Below are 18980 nucleotides of genomic sequence, written 5' to 3'. Positions count from 1 at the left end.
GACAAAGAGGGGAACGTTAGCGCTACTACGATTCTCTGTAGAAAAATTACGCGACAAGGAATGTGCACTGCACAACGTTTTCCCAGAATGTTTTACATCCAGGTTCCGCCTGGGAAATGCACTCATGAAAACAAACTTTGATTTCTTATGGGTGAATCAACAGCATTTTTCAATGAAAGGTGAAAGTCACTGAAAAGGTTAGCTAGCTGTAGGACTCGAACCCACATCTTCTGGATTGCCGGTCCAGGGCTCTACCAACTGAGCTAAGCTAACACGCCGTCTCAGCGACTTCCAGGGTGCGTCATCTGAAGGGACAAACCAGCCACTCTCTCTCACTCATCTTCCTTTCACTCTTACATTTTCGCTCACTCACACACACATTCATACGACGGGATCGACGCAAGTGGCAACTGTTGAACATGAAAGAACTGATGTTCTGAGGCTGGAACAACATAGAAAGATTTGTATGTATTTGTCCCTTCTATGTTGTTCCAGCCTCAGAACATCAGTTCTTTCATGATCAGCATTTTTCAGTTCACCGTTCGAATTCAAGAACCCACAAATGATTGCCGCTCACCTGGAATCAGCAGACCTAAATGTTTAGGCAAATAGCGCAAGACGTTGTCTTTTCTTTTAATGTTCCCTCAGGACGCGAGAGGCGATAGTGTGCTCTTTCACCGTCATAGTTTTAAAAGATATGTTTGCATTTAGCTGAGACATCCTGTACATGTGTATTCAGACTTTTAGTGCATATTTGGAATGTGGTTAGTGCGTAGTTGCATGCATATTTCAATTTTATTTGGGATGGGAGTGAGTAGAAAGCCAGATGGCCTAACAGCAACAACAACTTTATTGTGAGATGATGGGTGGGGAGGTTCATTTCCAGAGGCGATACTCTACCCCAGTGCTGGTGGGGATGAGGGGAATTAAAAAATGAGCCCCTTCACAATAACCATCCAAGTCCGATGGTGTCCAGAAATGTCAAAAGAGCTTTGAGCGCAAATCGTTACTGGGCTGGATTGGGCCAGGGACCAAGCAATTTCGATAGGGAGAAGGGGCGAGAGTCCAGCTGACTAACAGACACGGAGAGTGCGGTTCGGGAAGGTTGGTAGTGGGGGCAATGAAGAAGAATGTGCTCCAGATCCTCTAGGGCACCACAGTGGCAGCAGGTGCGAGTGTCAACTTGTCTGAAGCGGTAACGCCACTGAGCTGTGAAGGCCACATCGAGTCGCATTCGGTGGATTAATGCAGCATCTTGACGAGAAGGCCTGGCGAAGACTCTGCTCCGAAGAATACATCATACGACAGCACTATAGAGAAATTACGCGGAAGAAGCGCATAAAAAATAGAAATTCAATTAATCCCCGGATATAAACAAATCGAAAAATTCCGGTTTCGAAAACAAGGAAGTTTCTACTGACGCATCTATAAACTGGTTAAACAAAGACGCCGACATGTACTGTATTGACTGTTTCTGGTAATTAGTTCTACATATCGGTACATTAAATTGTACAGCTCTATGTTGATAGGAATAGGAACGTTTCCGAAGATTACACAAATCCAAGAATTCGACACGATTATTACGAACACTTAAGAATACGTTAATGTCAATTCGTAACTTTAAAAAAACTGAAATTGGCATAATGTTATAGCACCTAAACAGCTCTCTGGAATGCTCAAGAGAACGCGGGCCAGTCATAATTTTTTCGAGGCTCTTGTTTGCAGGACAGATAGTACATTTATGTTCTTGGCTGTGGTAGTAACCCACACCATAAAACAATAACTACATCTAGAAACAAAGTGAGAATTATACATTCCCAACTTGACATTTTTTGGCTGTAGATAACGACGTCTACATAACATTCCAGTCGTCGTTCTCATCTTGACGGACAGCGAAGCCATTGGTTAGATTGGTGCGCCATGGCAGAGGCCTTGCGACACACACGAACCAACGGTAAAGCTGCGCCATCTCTTAGGCGAAAGCAGAGGCTTGGTAAGTGCCTGACCTCCACGTCCTCCCATTGGCAGGCACCCAGGAGGAGGAGCCTCAGAGAGCACCTCATCAGCGCTCAGAGAGCGGACGGCCTTTGCCAGCGGGTGTCCCAGTGGCTTGCAGAACAAGACCCAGCGGACACCGGAAATGCTGTAGAAGGGTACGACTCCTATCTGCTGGGTGAGGATGGCATCCTGCTCAGGTACATACCCCAGGCGGAGGACGATGGCAGCTCCTCCCCGTTTAGAGTCGTGGTGCCACGGAAGTTGCGTAAGTCGTTCATACGTTACTTTCATGACTCGGCCTTGGCAGGTCACAGTAGCGGCAGGAAAACTTATGAAAAGTTGTGTCGTGTTGGGACATGGCCAGGAATGAGGAAAGACGTAACAAGGTATGTTCGCACTTGTCCCGTATGCCAGAAAGCTAAACCTCGTGGTGGTTTGCCACCGGGACGCTTACAGCCTGTTCGTTCCAATAGGCCTTGGCAAATTGTAGCTTGTGATGTTATGGGACCTTTGCCCCGTAGCCGCAGAGGTAACCAGTATCTTTTCGTAGTTACTGATCACTTCACGAAGTAGTTTGAGCTTTTCCCTCTCAGGACGCTGACTTCACAAAAAGTGTGGGAGAAATTGTTCGATACCTTTGCAAGGTTTGGATTCCCGGCTCAACTGATCAGCGATAATGCTAGTTACTTTACAAGTAAGGTGTTTTCCGAGTCTTGCGCTGTCTTATGCATTCAGCATAAGAAGAGCCGTTGAAGAAGAGAGCGTTGAGCCCTTGTTGAGTGCGCTGAGTGCTTGTGGAGTGACTGCTGTCGAGCGTTGTTGCTTAGTGGGCGACAGTACTGCGACCGGTACGACAGCGTGAATGCCGGTTGCCGCCAGAGAAGTGCCGGGGAGGTCCGTCATGAAGCAGGTGGAGGCCGGAAAGTCAGCTTACTGTGGTCTCCCTGCGGGTCCCCGGTGGAACAGTGGTCCCGGTGCGCCTTGCCTGCTAGAGGGTGGTTTGCGGCCGGTTTGCCGAAAAATTTAGGATGTTGCATGGCCGAATTACGCCGAACATGGTGTTCGTTGTTCGGGTCACCAAATGTAGAGGAGGTGGAGTTCCTCTACATGAGTCCTGACCGGCGATGGTGGAATGTCCCAGCGGGCAAATGGACGTGGCCTCACGCTAGGACGGTGCCGGTAGAACTGGCTGGCAGACGCAGTGCCGCGCGCCAGCAGAGGCACGTCTTCATCGTCGTCCACGGGCCGCCACATGATAGACACGGATGTACGCCACGCAAAAGCGCACTGGTAAGAATAAGAATACTCGTATCTCTGCGACGGTATATAGTTAGTACGTGCAGAAACCGGAATTGCACTTTTGATCGGTTATTTTCAGGTCCTTCGAGGCGCAGAGCACCGAAACTGCTTTCCCGGAAGCGTTGTGTATACGTACGGAAATCCACATTGGCATGCCAAAGAACATATCATATATTGACGTCCGCCTCGTAAACCAGTAGAATAATGAACGAAAGGCACAGCACCGTACCACCTGAAAGCACGCAGAGCGTTCCGCCATGTTGGATAAGCATGAAAAACAGCGTCCGCGGACAGATGCGGTACACGCCGCCTTATCCAATCATAGCGGATGCGCACGCACAGAATTGGTCTTGCAACCACTGGGGTGGGATTTGGTGCTGCTGCTGCCCTAATAACGTCCCCATTGCGATCAATGGGAGTGTCCCATCCCTGATTATACACTTGACTGACTTTGCACTGGGCTTTCAGAGGTGTCTTAGGACACCCTGATGAAAGGCATCACGTGCTACGTGACCCTCTGACGCCATCCTCTCAAACGTTGCGGTGCAGTGTGCCTCATATGCACCAAATGCTCATAACCTCCAAACGCTCATATGCACCGAAAAAAAGTTGGTGGTTTTGAGAGTTTGGTGGAAATGAGCAGGAGGGGAGAACCCGCTCATAAGCATCAAACGTCCAGAACATCCGAATGCTCATATGCACCGAAAGGCGGGCGACCACAAAGGCCGGGTCTTCCTCTCCCGCATTTTGAACAAGGTCATAGGGTGAGAAAGGTGGAATGAATGGCGCTTACCAAGTCCGCTTAATGTGTCAGTTTCAAGTTTATGTAACGGCTTGGTCCTGCATGTATGTAGCCAGAACGAATAGCGCCTTCTCGTTTATGGATTTCAATTTGAGCTTTATTTTCATAGACACGGAGGCAGCCTAGACCAAAAGACTTGATTCTAGCTCGAAAGGCACTCGGCTCCCAGGGCTGTAGCAACAAAGAGCGTGGTCCCCTCCGAACATATGTCCGGATTCACTTACAGCGCAGAAGCTGGAATACGATATTTATATAGGGTTTATATTATGCATACATAGGCCTGCAGTGAACCTTTGCGCAAGACCCTTCTTTCGAGCCTTGTTCTTCGCAAGTTGGTTAATCAATGCGTCATAGTCCAGAGATATGATAATCATGTTTTCGGTTGACTACGAACTCAGAAAGCCTGACATCTCTTATGGTTAATTGAGCGCAGGATATTCTTGATCGGTCAGTTTCATTGTGCTGAGATTTCTTTCAGCATCAGAGACAGTAGCTGGTGTGGTCAGAAAATAGAATGCTGGGGCAAATGCAAGGGTTCAGATATATCTCCTGGAGGCTTTCTTGTATGTGTACGTTAAAAATTGTTTGGCGTCTCTTTGTTTGGCGTCCTCTCGTTTTGCCTGCAGTGAACATTTGCGCAAAACCCTTCTTTCGAGCCTTGTTCTTCGGAAATTGGTTCGCCAATAATCCTGGCGGTTACCGTGGTACAAGGAGCTTCCCAATGAAGACTACATAGGGATGCTCGCATGTTTTCTGTGGTGGGTAGTCTTCTTGGACTACCCAAATCCCAGAGCAAGAGGGTTAGCACGCCCGCTTCCTCTCCTGTGCCACCATCATCTCTCCTCTCTTCTCCCTCCCCTGGGTGCACCGAGCCGCCACTTCAGAGTAGGCTGACCGCACCTTCCCCCTACATCACCCCACCCCCCTCTCTCAAACGTTGCCTGCCTGCGTACTGCTGATGAGGCCCAAGAAGGCCGAAACAGCTGTCCTCCCATTTTCATTTTGAATGTTTATAAGTACAGGATTTTCACAAAAGTTAAGTACCTATGTTGTGCATAAAGAGCATATCTAATGTCAGAGTTGTTTAGTGACGATGTAATAAACATGTTTAGGTTATTCGTGGAATATTTTTCTTTCAACCTCTGTGATAACAGCGGTCTTATTATTTTGGTTTTGTGCTAATCTTCCAAACAACCAGGTGTCACATCAGGTTGGATCTAATACAGAGAGGCGAGCAATTTGGTGGCATGGCACGAGATGGCAATTGCTCCGAAAGCTAGTCGTTCATTATATATAGTCTTTGGTTTGCGAGATTTCGCGCACGTTGAAGTGCACACAAACTTTAAAAACGTTCTGTGGCATCCCCCGTGACCATAGTTATATCCACGTTGTAGTTGCGACATAGAGCCACAATTTTTTCCTTATTTTTTTCAAGTGGATCTACGGCTGTCATGCAGTTTGGGCATAATCGAGAATGCGTAAGATCAGTTCTCACGCGACCACTCTTCGGCCACAAATTCCATCCCACAGGTCACATACAGTGAGAATATGTGTACCATTAGATCACACGCAACCACTCTGCATCCACCAATTGGGTCCCCGTAACCTCGTACGCAGAGCCCTTATGATATTGAATAGGGGAGCTATGTGACCTAACGGGCTCACATACGGACCCACCTCAACCCTTCAATGGCGACACGTAAATACCCATTGGGGTCATGAATGGTCCAATACAAACCAATTTGGTCTCATTAAAGAATCCTATGGGATCTTGTGATATTTTTTTATAGGGTTAATTGCTGTAAACCCCATGTTATCGAAAGCGTACGACATACAGTTGACAATTGTGTGCCGCTGGTTGCCGTTGGCTCTGTTTTCTTTTTTCCATCAAAAATGGTTTCGGAGCGGTTACAAAAGCTTATCTATACGCTAAAAAACAAAACACGCTAATCGTGCAAACTGTGAAAACCACGGTCGTGGTGAGAACATGCAGCGAGACGGTTAAACCAGTCCTCCTCAGGTACCCGCGCACGCGGCTGTAGAGTATGTACCACTGAGCCCATACGCCATGTTGCAAGCCCATTGACCTAGACTGTGCGCGTGCTCCTATTCGTCGAGAACGTTATGAAATCGCATTTTGTACGCGCGCATGTGCGTACAGCGTCTCGGCCGTTTCAGTATAGTTTCGAAATAGCATGGCGTGCATGTCGTCCTCCTGTGTTCGGTGGTGTCAATCGACAGAACAGTTTGCAGAAATACGTTGGCGGGTTTATTCGTGCGTTATTGTGAGTCTACGCGTGTTGTGCTGTTTCTTGACACAACTACATTATCCCACGAACAATTTGTCAACTGCGGTACCAGGATGCTTCATGAGTTGGAGCGTGAAGAACAAGTTCGGGCACCGTTGGATTTCGAGGACTGTCAACAAAGACAGGATTACGTGCCACACAAGCGCTTTTCGCTTCGCTATAATGGATGCACCGCAAGCAGCGAAAGATGGTCATCATGAAATGGTACGCATTCATGAGACTGGCTCGGTATTAGGAGTTGAACGGTGTGTTCGTTCTGCTTCATGTTCGAACTTTGTCCCAGTGTGTCAGCAACGAAGTGGGGTTTGTACGCACAGTGCACCCATGTATCAGATCTTTGAATTAGTGCTTTGTATCAAATAAATCTTTATTTTACCCCAAAATCGCTTTAGTTATTTTGAATACCGAGTAATGGCGGCAGGCCTGAGAATTTATTTTGGCAATTGCCATTGCGTTACGAGTGGGATTCTGTGCTATACCGAGAAAAAAGACCACGGGGAACCCATTTCCTTAGTTGCCTTAGAAAATTTCGGAGTTCAATTCAAGAAATTAACTTTCCGTCAATTAAAATGAAATAAAAATGTTACCAATATGTGGCAACAGTTATTGGCAGAAAAAAAAATCCCTTGACCGCATGTCCCTCCCGGGCCAACGTCTTTTACTATGAATTTCTATCATGGTTGGTGGACCACCCTGTATATGGAGGAATGAAACCTAAGAACGGAACATGGCGATCCTCGAGGATCTTCAAATTCCCATTGGCCCTTCGCGCAGAGTGATGTCATCTGCCGCACACCTTCTCCAAGCGAGGGGATACAGCGGCTTCCCCTTCATTCGTAAGGCTCTTCACGAATGGACCCATGACCTCATCCGTGAGGCTCCTCACAAAGGGCCTCACTGCCTCAACCGTGAGGTTCCTCACAAAGGGCCTCACGGCCTCATCGGTGGGGCTCCTCACAAAGGGCCTCACGGCCTCATCGGTGGGGCTCCTCACAAAGGGCCTCACGGCCTCATATGTGAGGCTCCTCACGGAATACGTTGTACCCTCACGTATTGATGGCCTTACGACGACTGCCCTCATGAGGGCCCTCACGGTGGGCCTCATGAGGGACAATGCCTCACGACTGTCCTCATGAGGAACTTTCAGCGTGGTCTGGCCTCACTCACCCTCACCTCATCGTCGTGAGGTGAGGGTGAGGCGTCCTCATGAGAGTCCTCAAGAGTGAGGCCGCCCAGCTATGCTGCTCCAGCCCCCGCATTACCCTTCCTCTACAAGTGTTATGTGCGGCCCATTCTGGAGTTTAGGTGCTTTCTGTTCTCCCACCTCCCGGACTACTGCCTGAACAGGCTCTTTGTTATCGAGACGAAAGCTTTGCGCCTATGCTTGGGTCTCCCTAAATATGCAGCCAATCAGGCGCTTTATGCCGAAGCTCTTATCCCTCCCCTCAAGACCCGGTTTCGCCTGCTGTCAGTGAACTGCTTCCTTTCCCTCTGCCAGAGCCCTCTGGCGTTCAGACACAATGAGTCCCTCAGGAACGTGACTCGGTGGGTCTCTCGGCGGTGGCGCAGGTCCAACACACCCCAACTTGTATTCGTCGACTCCTTTTTGGCACCCTATCGCTGTCTGATCTGGCCCCACCCACCTGCCCGCTGAGGGACCTGTCTCTGCTGATCGCCGAAGCTTTCCTCCCTGGACGTGTCCTAGCTCCTCCGGCCAGGCTCGAGGCCCTCCTCACGGACCACGTCAGCCGGTTCCACTCTCACTTGGTTGTTGCCACAGATGCCCCCGTGTCCGCCGCTGGCGGGTGCTGGAATTGTCTTCCCGCAGCTGGATGCGCACTTCCCGATTCGCCTCCCGGACTTCACTCCAGTATTTGAGAGCGAGCTCCTCGTCATGATACTGGCTCTCCGCATGGTCCCTCCTCAGTTCTGCAAGGTTCTGTCCCTGTCAGACTCTCTATCTGTCATCGCAGCTCTGTCGGACCCCTCTGCCGACGCCTGGAAGACCTTCCTGTCCCTTACTCCGAGTCATATCACGGACGTCGTCTCGACGTGGATTCCAGGACATCGTGGCCTCTCTGTCAACGAGTTGGCTGATAACCTGGCCAAGGCATCCCTCGCTGGGCCCTCATCGACCTGTTACCTCCACTGCCCGCAGTAACTCGGGCCAGATATGGGAGGCTGCTGGAGCTGTCTGGACGCCGCTTGCCTGACCACCGTTACGATCACCTTTCCTTCTCGTGGCACACTGACCGCTGCCATTCGCGCCGTGTTGAAGTCCTGCTGACGCGCCTTCGATGCCACGCCTTGCCTCTAAACTTTTACCTTCCCCGCGCGGGTACCCATCCATCGCCAGCGTGCCCACACTGCGGGCAGGTCGAGACCACTGAGCATCTGCTGCTGCACTGTCGCCTGTACGACAGGTCCCGCCGCAACCATTTCACCCTGCCCTTCACCAGACAAGGCATCCCTCTTTCCTCGTCCTTACTCTCCTTCGGAGCCTCACACACGGTGATATGGATCCCCGAAGTGGCGTCCAGCGTCGCTGCCTTCTTATCTACCTGCGGCCGCTTTTGAGTCGCTCGGCCCGAGTAGCCTGACCACCTAACCGCCACCACCATCCCCATCTCTATGACGACCGCCCGTCCCCCTGGAACTATCATCCCCCCTCTCATACTCCTGGCCAATCGCCCTGTGTGGCTAAGGGCCATTTCCTTTGTGGTTGAAGAAGAAGAACCGGCCCACCAAAACCGCTTCTGTCCATTCGCTCGGCTTCTGCTGAGTTCGTCACCCACCGAACTTGGACCAGCTCCCGTGGCTCAGTGGTTAGCGTGCTGGCCATGTCACGTCGAGACTGGGAGGTACCCGGGTTCGAATCCCGGTGCCGGCTGTGCTGTCTGGGGTTTTTCCTGGGTTTTCCTCAGACGCTTTCAGACATATGTCGGCACAGTTCCCCTAGAAGTCGGCCCAGGACGCACATTTCCCCAGGGCATCAGTCGTGACGTTGCCCACATACGTGAGGCCGACAACGACAAGCCCTTTCACCATCACCACCACCACCACCGAACTTGGACAACAAAAGACGGATTACGAACTATGAAAGGCAGCATACCCCGAAAAGCAGTAAAAGGGAGTGCAACCTGTGTACCTGAATAACACATCATAAATGGAAGGTATGCAATATTGTTGGGGTTTATTGGTTACATTTGAGGCAGAGACTGAAAGTATGGTGAGCTCGGTGCCACTCAGTGCCAACAATTGTCAGCATCATGAATGAATGTCACTCAAGCAAGCCATTTCAGAAGGAATTTAACCAATCTGGGATCTTGACTACTTCGGATGTGTTCTTTTAATAGCTTTCTGTCTTTACGGTGCGTAGCAAAAACTTTTGTATGAGGAAGCAAGAGAGAAATATAATTCAGGATTCTGTTAGTCTCTTCTAGACTCGAGAATAGATCACTCTCTGCATCAGACTCTTCAATGGAAGTCTCTTCTAGACTCGAGAATAGATCACTCTCTGCATCAGACTCTTCAATGGAAGTCTCTTCTAGACTCGGGAATAGATCACTCTCTGCATCAGACTCTTCAATGGAAGTCTCTTCTAGACTCGAGAATAGATCACTCTCTGTATCAGACTCTTCAATGCAAGTATCTTCTAGATTCCAGAATACATCACTGTAAGAGTCGTAGTCGAGTGTTTCAAGGAAACACCGATCTACTACCCAGACATCTGAGTGGAGTAACATAAGTTTCAGACAACGCGTAGCTCCCGTACTCATAGCGGCCTCATAAAATGACAACATGGGAGGCGTCAATAAAGTCGCAGTTTCATGATCACTAGAATATGGCAATAATGTCACCAGTTCTTCGCTCATATAATGACCTGCACAGATGTGCGTTGGTGAATCGCCCGTGCAATCAGGACAGTTAAGAGAGTGTGGGATGAGGCATCTCAGAACATTCATTTTCCTTCTTCTAGCGGAAAGAGCGCAGGATGTGCTACCGTATATGTCGTGCATATTAGGGAATGAGTGCGGAAGAAGGAAGTTCACGATGTCAACGGCATCACTTTCACAGGCCAAGTGAAGAGGCGTCCTTCCATTCTTGTCACGGAAACTCATTCCAGAGCGGAGTAATAATAACTTTACAACGTCCAGATGTCCATTTGAGGCGCACACATGCATGGGCGTTTTCCGAAGCACATTGATCATGTCCACTGATGTATAGAAAGGAATGAGAAACTTCACCACATTTGTGTGTCCGTTGAACGCGCTCAAGTGCAATGCAGTGTTCTCTTTTTCATCTGTAAAGCACACGGATGAATGTGAGAGGTGAAGTTCCACAGCTTCCACATTACCTTCCTCTGCTTCTATTAGGAACTTCGTATTGCCATCGTCGTCGACCATTTCCGTGTCCACATCGTCAATGTGGGGATCATCGGTGTTATTCGTGTCCGACCATCTCCGATATAAGGTAACGATGTCCTCATTTTTTACTCCACGTTCTACATAATCCTGCTCACTGATATTTAAATGCGGCAGTAACATCTTCACGTACTTAATGTAATTTACTTCTTCTATCCTACTTAGCTTGTCCTTGGCCATATAATGTAGCAGTTTACGGCTATAACGATCATCAGCGATGTCATCTAAATGGAGGAAGAGAAGTTTCAGACAATAAATTTCTTTTTGGAAATCCCAATTCACGTCCACATCCACATATCTTCTGCTGATCCTCTGTGCATGCCTAGGGTCACTGTGTCGCAAATAAGGCCATAGAGTTTGCATCACTTTCGTTCCACCACGTTTCGCCCAGACGTACAACGGTGATGAGTCGGACGTTTCAGGTGAGTTCACAAGCGAGTGCGGGATGAGACACCTCACAACGTCGAAATCCGAACTCGACTCATATACCCAACTTGTCCAAGCAACGTCTAAGCACGTTTTTCCTACGTAGTTAAGCATGTGCACATTTGTGTGAGGTAGAAGAAACGTCACAGCTTTAAGGGAATGAGATCCTGAAGCCTCATGAAGCGTTGTGTTCAGTCTCATGTGATGTGCGTCACATGTCCGAGTGCGAAGAAGTAACAACTTCATGACCTCCAAATCATCTCTCTTTGCACATATATCCATCGGAGTTTGTTGCTCATAATCGAGAACATTCACTGAGGGACAAAGAGGAAGAAGTAGCTTCACAATCTCTGCATCTTCACTCAAGTGTAAAGGAGTTTGAAAGAGTCCATTTCTATTGTTAACGGATAAATGTGCGAGGTGAAACTGTGTTGTCTCCAGATTTCCTTCTTCCGCGCTAATGTGCAACATTGTGTTTCCATCCTTATCAAGAATTCTCATATCGCAGTAAGGAAGGAGCATTTTACAAACAACCTCCGACTCTGCGTAAAAAGGAACAGTTCTATTGTCATCGTCTCTGATATCATCGATATCTTCAATTGCCTGAGGCTCTGCAGAACATGTCGAGCTTCGTTTCTTGCGTGATTCTAATTGGTCCATGGTGTCTCTGTCAAGTTCTCGTGTACTCTCTCTCGGAGACGCATAGCTCAGATACACATCTAAAACGCCTGGTAGGTCGTCAATCACAGCCGTGAGTATTGCTCGCTCTAGAAAACGTCTTTTTTGCTCGAAAGTTTTACACCTGCGCAGATTTTGGGTAGAACGTCTCACTGCTTCCTCACTGCATCGAGCGCATAATACGTCGAGTCTGTCTCTCACAGCTGAAGTCCCAATCAACAAAACTTTCATCAATGGGGAAAAGAGTTCCACGTACCCCAACGGTGACATATTAAGCAAATCATTCTGGATTAGTGCATCATCCATTGGAAGCATCTTCAATGTTGCTTTATCGGAATGCAGGGCTGCTACGTGCCATGGCGTCCTTTTGATCTCATCGACAACGAGCATGTCTTCTGTTTGAATATCACATTGCTCAAAATATGAAGCGTCGTTGTTTATTACAGCAGAGTGAAGTGGATAGGACGCCGACGCCAGTTCATCGAACAACAGCATTACATCCTCGTAGTCTTCTTTACCATACAATCCGACGACGTTTTCCGTAAACCCGGATTTTTTTATTCCTTTTGCCCTTTCCAACAGGTAGTGAGCTGCGAAAAATTCGGCAAAAGTCTTATGAACGAACTCGGGAATTCCTCCATCGTTAATTCTATTCACAAAACCTTCTTTGAAAGAATCAACGCCGGTGATGAAATTCCCTTCGGGATCTAACCGCTCTAATTCGTCTTCATTCAATAAGGCTTTCAAGTCATCAGAATGAAATATACACTTCATAGCGAGGAGACAATGGTTTGTGTAGAATGAAGACTTCAAGTCATGGTTGTCCCCTCGCACAGCACTTAGGGAGATGTTTTCCTTCACTTTTTCTTTTCGGTGCACAAGGTGCTTGTACTCGACAAACATCATGTAGATGTGTACAGTGTATATACTTCCACCAGCAGAAATGTCAGCAATATTAAGCAGTGAAGAGAAATCGTCCGACTTCGTAATTTCCCCGCTTTCCATCTGAGCCATCATACGAAGTAGGAGAGGGGTTTCCAGGATTGTCTTGTTTTTCTCCTTCAACATTCTGTACAGTTGCTGGAATTTTTGTAGAAATGCGTCATTCCTGGTGGCCGGAGTTCCTCTTTGGGCCCTATATTTTGTGAGGAATTCATTCTGGTTTTCATCAGAAAAAGGAACGAGATCGTATGACACTGTGTGCAAGGCATCTTGTACATGGTGCTTAAACACAGTGCGAGTAAAAATGTACACCTTGTAAACTTTTCTCTTAGCTAGAAACTGTACAAGTTCCACCACACACTCTCGACATTTCTCATTGACTTCATCGACGCCATCCAACATGACGACGACCTCGAAAGGGCTTCCATTGATCAAGCTTCCTTCGAACAAAGCGAACTCCAGACCATTTTTTCCTACTTTGCACATATCCGCTAGATATTCCAGACTAGGCGATGCAGTTTTAACCAATGCCATTCTCTGAGGAAGGTCAACGTAGAGCACCCATCGCTTCTTGTTTCGAGTTTTTAATCCTGTACACAACTGAGATGCCAACACACTCTTTCCCATACCAGGTGCACCAGTGACGAGGACGACCTTCTCAGACACTTTCAGCAACGCCTCTGTCGTGTAATCGTCACTTCCCGTCATTGGAAGGTGACTGAGAGGGCCATTTGATTTAATCCACACCAGTCCCTCACCAGATTCACTGATCCGGAACAGATGCACCACCTTCCCTCTGTAGTTATTATTTCGTAGGAGAGCTTCATAGTCACGTGGCTCCTGAAGGACCACAAATTTTTCAAAACTCTCTAAATTATCCTGATGTTTTGCCTGATAACCTTGAGGTACAAGTTTTGTAGCACAATCATCCGGACACCCCAAAAGAGCGAAAGCCTCATTGTTGTCGTCCAGTCTGCACTTTTTCAGGTCAATTTTCACAGCCCTTGTAAACACTCGCTCCACATAACAGTTCTTAACACTTTCTTCTAGTTCATGAAGGGGAGGTCCCACATCAATGTACAGTGATTCACACAGCTTTAGGAAAACCGAAGTGTCTACACAACGTAAGAAGGTGTCGATATTCATTGCTTCAGGAAAGCCAGAAACATATCTGCCCTGAAGTTCTACGCGAGATTTTTTGAAGACTTCTGCTTTGCAGCTATTCGCGACATGCTCCAAACTCGCTTCATGGACGTTAGACACTAAAGGTTTCTTGTCAAAAAGTGCTTCTTCCACTTGCTTCAACAAGTCATCCTTGCCACTGTCTTCCACAAGCAAGATGACTTTCACTCCAGTCACACTGGACACTTCACTCAAAAATCTGAGGCCCCGTCCGAAGTTTGTGTTAGGACGGACCGTCACGAGCACAAATGCACATTTGTAGACCACTAACACATCTGTCCAGTCCGTCTGGGATGTCTCGAAGAACAAGTATGGCTGGCCCGAAGATTTCACAGCGTTGTGAACCATTATTTCCAGAAGACCCAGCTCTGGACCGGTAAGTACGTGAAGCGGCCCTTCTTTCCAGATACTCTTCTTTAATGGTTTCTCGAATTTGACGTCAAGTTTGCCAACGTTGAAAGATCTTTGGAGTCTAGCGTTTTCTTCTTTGATCTTTTCTGCGTCTGCTGAAGGGATTCCACTGTGAATGTATTCCTGCACGTCCCGGATGACATGGTCCTTGAAAAAATTGAGTAGTTCGGGTACTTCCCGTTCCAGAATCCTATGACCTTCGTCGCAACCATGTTGAACCAGAACGTGAGGAATCCGTACAATTAACTCTTCTTCTTCATTTCTGTCCATAAAAGCTTGTTGGATGAGAAGGTTCATATCTTCTTGCCTCGATTTTATGTCATTCATGATGTCACTGTATTGCTTCTCCCGCTCCTTATCGTCCCTGTAATATGGCTTGCCATCATTCCTGTACACGAGGTAAAGTGCCATATGACATAACTCGTGAATAAGTGTTCCCCAGACTTCGGTTTCTTCACCTCGGCCTCCGATGAAAACTCTTTGTTCTTTGTAGAAAGTAAGGCCGGCGACGCCTCGACTGCAGCTTCCCGTGATCCCTTCAACATTTTCACTGTTGTAGTCGAACCTAATTTCCAGGTGTGGCGCTCTTGCAGCCACTTTGAGAATAATACTGTTTACTTCATCATTGGAGAGCTGCTTAAACATCTTCTCCAATCGTACACCGAAGTCATCACATCTGGTGACGCTCAGTGATTTGCTTTTCAAATAGTCGATGTAAGAGTCCTCGCATTCTGTGGTGTAATATCGTTGACGACGAATTTCAGCTTGTATAAGGGGTGAGAGGTACCAGTAACATGAAGATTCTTCGGTGTTCTTGAGTCCACATTCCCGCGAGACTAAAAGGCCATGAATATTGAAGGCTGCCTCTTTGACTGCTTTGTAACGAGCTGACTTTTTTGTGACAGGATCCAACCACAGTTTCAATGCAGGTGCAGCATCCAGGCACTTTAGAACACGAGCCTCGTCTTTCGCCGCAATGGCTTCGTGCATTTCCTTCCTGACGTCTTCCCACTGTGGCGACCTTTCCATGTTGAGATCAAATTCAGGTGTCGAAGCCATGTCCTTGGAGTTGAAGAGAGAAATTCCTGTAATTTTAACGAGGAATTTAGGAACGTAAGCAACATTAATCGAAATACTATAAATAGGTCAAGTGCGGTAATTTATCTGGACCGCGACTCTTGTTTTTCCATTTTCGCGAACTGTTTTTTTTCCGTCAAGTCACACGAGTTTGTCATGAACAACGCGTGTGACGAATATGAACCATGTCACGAGTTGGCGGATATGGAAAATAGGCTACCGAAGTTGCAGGTTTTTGACCTACCTCCCTAAACGCGCGTCACGAAGAATGCCCGATAGTTTCCAACGATCTCTTTTATATGATTTGACAGAGCGTTTAATGACAAACAGGACGATGTAACCCATTTCAACCCTTTCGTAGTTGCAGAAAAGCATTTACGCAGGCAAAAAGCTCATTTTTTTTTTGCAGATGAGAAGCTCTTATTTTACCTCGACACCCGCAAATCAGCAAACCTCAAAGGTAGAGCAAACAGTACAGCAGCACGTGGGCAGCAAGCGTGGGGAACTTTAAATGCGTGACCTTAATGACTACCAAGATACGAGCCCTGAAAGGAAGCGCAGTGCTCGAAAAGGTCAGTCTTGAACATTACGTTAAAAAAACAGCTGTCCGATATTTTCAGCTATCTTCTCCGCCAATGTACTTCCGAAGCACTAGGCTTCAACGTATGCTGGAACGAAAAACATCAGAGAGGTCAACCGGACCACCGCGCCTGATTCTACCTGAAATCACCCTGCCCAGGACTGGATTCAAAAAAGCAATCAAGCCTTACTATACTGTAGGCAAGGAAGACTCAGATCCAGAATAAAGGGAAGGAATGCACTTGGACATCTCCTCCATAGTGAATATGACGTACTTAACGTGAATTTCTGAATAATAATAATTAAAAACAGAGAAAACAGGAGATTGGAACAGCACGAGGAAGCCAATATGGACGATGAAAGACTGAAAGGTAATGTGAACCAACAATCATATTGCGATAAAAGATTAGTATACAAATCATTAATGGATTCAGAACAATGGTGGGAGAGTATACGACTGTAGCAACAGAGGTTTTCTAGTATGTCCGTTCCAGCTAGTAGTGTTTGTTCATTTGCTTGTGTTGCCTCACACTTGCGTAGGGTCAGAGACATACAAGACAAACGGACAGAACAGGACTCAAACAGCAAAGCAACGATTTTTGTCACAATTACGCTAGGTCGGGGCAAGGAGGTCATGTATAGACCGCGTAGGCGAGTGAGAGAGGGTTGGGTAATGCATACTGGAGTCGGGGCTAAAAAAAAAAAATACGTACCGTACCACAGAGCAAGGGAACACAACACACAAATATTGACGTCCGCCTCGTAAACCAGTAGAATAATGAACGAAAGGCACAGCACCGTACCACCTGAAAGCACGCAGAGCGTTCCGCCATGTTGGATAAGCATGAAAAACAGCGTCCGCGGACAGATGCGGTACCCGCCGCCTTATCCAATCATAGCGGATGCGCACGCGCAGAATTGGTCTTGCAACCACTGGGGTGGGATTTGGTGCTGCTGCTGCCCTAATAACGTCCCCATTGCGATCAATGGGAGTGTCCCATCCCTGATTATACACTTGACTGACTTTGCACTGGGCTTTCAGAGGTGTCTTAGGACACCCTGACGAAAGGCATCACGTGCTACGTGACCCTCTGATGCCATCCTCTGAAACGTTGCGGTGCAGTGTGCCTCATATGCACAAAATGCTCATAACCTCCAAACGCTCATATGCACCGAAAAAACGTTGGTGGTTTTGAGCGTTTGGTGGAAATGAGCAGGAGGGGAGAACCCGCTCATAAGCATCAAACGTCCAGAACACCCGAATGCTCATATGCACCGAAAGGCGGGCGACCACAAAGGCCGGGTCTTCCTCTCCCGCATTTGGAACAAGGTCATAGGGTGAGAAAGGTGGAATGAATGGCGCTTACCAAGTCCGCTTAATGTGTCAGTTTCAAGTTTATGTAACAGCTTGGTCCTGCTTGTATGTAGCCAGAACGAATCGCGCCTTCTCGTTTATGGATTTCAATTTGAGCTTTATTTTCATAGACACGGAGGCAGCCTAGACCAAAAGACTTGATTCTAGCTCGAAAGGCACTCGGCTCCCAGGGCTGTAGCAACAAAGAGCGTGGTCCCCTCCGAACATATGTCCGGATTCACTTACAGTGCATAAGCTGGAATACGATATTTATATAGGGTTTATATTATGCATACATAGGCCTGCAGTGAACCTTTGCGCAAAACCCTTCTTTCGAGCCTTGTTCTTCGCAAGTTGGTTCGCCAATAATCCTGGTGGTTACCGTGGTACAAGGAGCTTCCCAATGAAGACCACTGAGGGATGCTCGCATGTTTTCTGCGGTGGGTAGTCTTCTTGGACTACCCAAATCCCCGAGCAAGAGGGTTAGCACGCCCCCTTCCTCTCCTGTGCCACCACCATCTCTCCTCTCTTCTCCCTCCCCTGGGTGCACCGAGCCGCCACTTCAGAGTAGGCTGACCGCACCTTCCCCCTACATCACCCCACCCCCCTCTCTCAAACGTTGCCTGCCTGCGTACTGCTGATGAGGCCCAAGAAGGCCGATACAGCTGTCCTCCCATTTTCATTTTGAATGTTTATAAGTACAGATTTTCACAAAAGTTAAGTACCTCGGTTGTGCATAAAGAGCATATCTAATTTCAGAGTTGTGTAGTGACGATGTAATAAACATGTTTATGTTATTCGTGGAATATTTTTTTTTCAACCTCTGTGATAACAGCGGTCTTATTACTTTGGTTTTGTGCTAATCTTCCAAACAACAAGGTGTCACATCAGGTTGGATCTCATACAGAGAGGCGAGCAATTTGGTGGCATGGCACGAGATGGCAATTGCTCCGAAAGCTAGTCGTTCATTATATATAGTCTTTGGTTTGCGAGATTTCGCGCACGTTGAGGTGCACACAAACTTTAAAAACGTCTGTGGCATCCCCCGTGACCATAGTTATATCCACGTTGTAGTTGCGACATAGAGCCACAATTTTTTCCTTATTTTTTTCAAGTGGATCTACGGCTGTCACGCAGTTTGGGCATAATCGAGAATGCGTAAGATCAGTTCTCACGCGACCACTCTTCGGCCACAAATTCCATCCCACAGGTCACATACAGTGAGAATATGTGTACCATTAGATCACACGCAACCACTCTGCATCCACCAATTGGGTCCCCGTAACCTCGTACGCAGAGCCCTTATGATATTGAATAGGGGAGCTATGTGACCTAACGGGCTCACATACGGACCCACCTCAACCCTTCAATGGCAACACGTAAATACCCATTGGGGTCATGAATGGTCCAATAAAAACCAATTTGGTCTCATTAAAAAATCGTATGGGATCTTGTGATATTTTTTGATAGGGATTGTTGTAAACCCCATGTTATCGAAA

The 18980-nt window shown here is 47.5% G+C and overlaps 1 protein-coding gene and 1 non-coding gene across 2 annotated transcripts; both read right to left on the bottom strand.

Annotated features, from left to right (window-relative positions):
• Positions 1 to 200: 200 nt before the first annotated feature.
• Trnaa-ggc (transfer RNA alanine (anticodon GGC)) lies at positions 201 to 273 on the bottom strand. Its single transcript has one exon. It is a non-coding gene; the product is annotated as a tRNA-Ala (tRNA).
• A 9280-nt stretch (positions 274 to 9553) lies between these two features.
• On the bottom strand, positions 9554 to 16860 carry LOC135371362 (uncharacterized). The gene is made up of 2 exons (XM_064605434.1): positions 16841 to 16860; positions 9554 to 15556 (listed from the first exon to the last, which is right to left on the bottom strand). The coding sequence occupies exon 2, from the start codon at positions 15528 to 15530 to the stop codon at positions 9693 to 9695; it is 5838 nt and encodes a 1945-aa protein (XP_064461504.1). The 5' UTR covers positions 15531 to 15556; positions 16841 to 16860; the 3' UTR covers positions 9554 to 9692.
• Positions 16861 to 18980: the final 2120 nt, after the last annotated feature.

This window comes from Ornithodoros turicata, unplaced genomic scaffold (genome assembly GCF_037126465.1).
Source record: "Ornithodoros turicata isolate Travis unplaced genomic scaffold, ASM3712646v1 Chromosome104, whole genome shotgun sequence".
Classification (NCBI taxonomy): Eukaryota; Metazoa; Arthropoda; class Arachnida; order Ixodida; family Argasidae; genus Ornithodoros; species Ornithodoros turicata.
Note: the sequence above shows the minus strand (reverse complement) of the source record. Positions and strands in the feature narration are given on the sequence as shown.

Coding starts and splice junctions, on each gene's coding strand:
- LOC135371362 (XM_064605434.1), bottom strand. CDS start 15,530: ATGGCTTCGACACCTGAATTTGATCTCAACATGGAAAGGTCGCCACAG.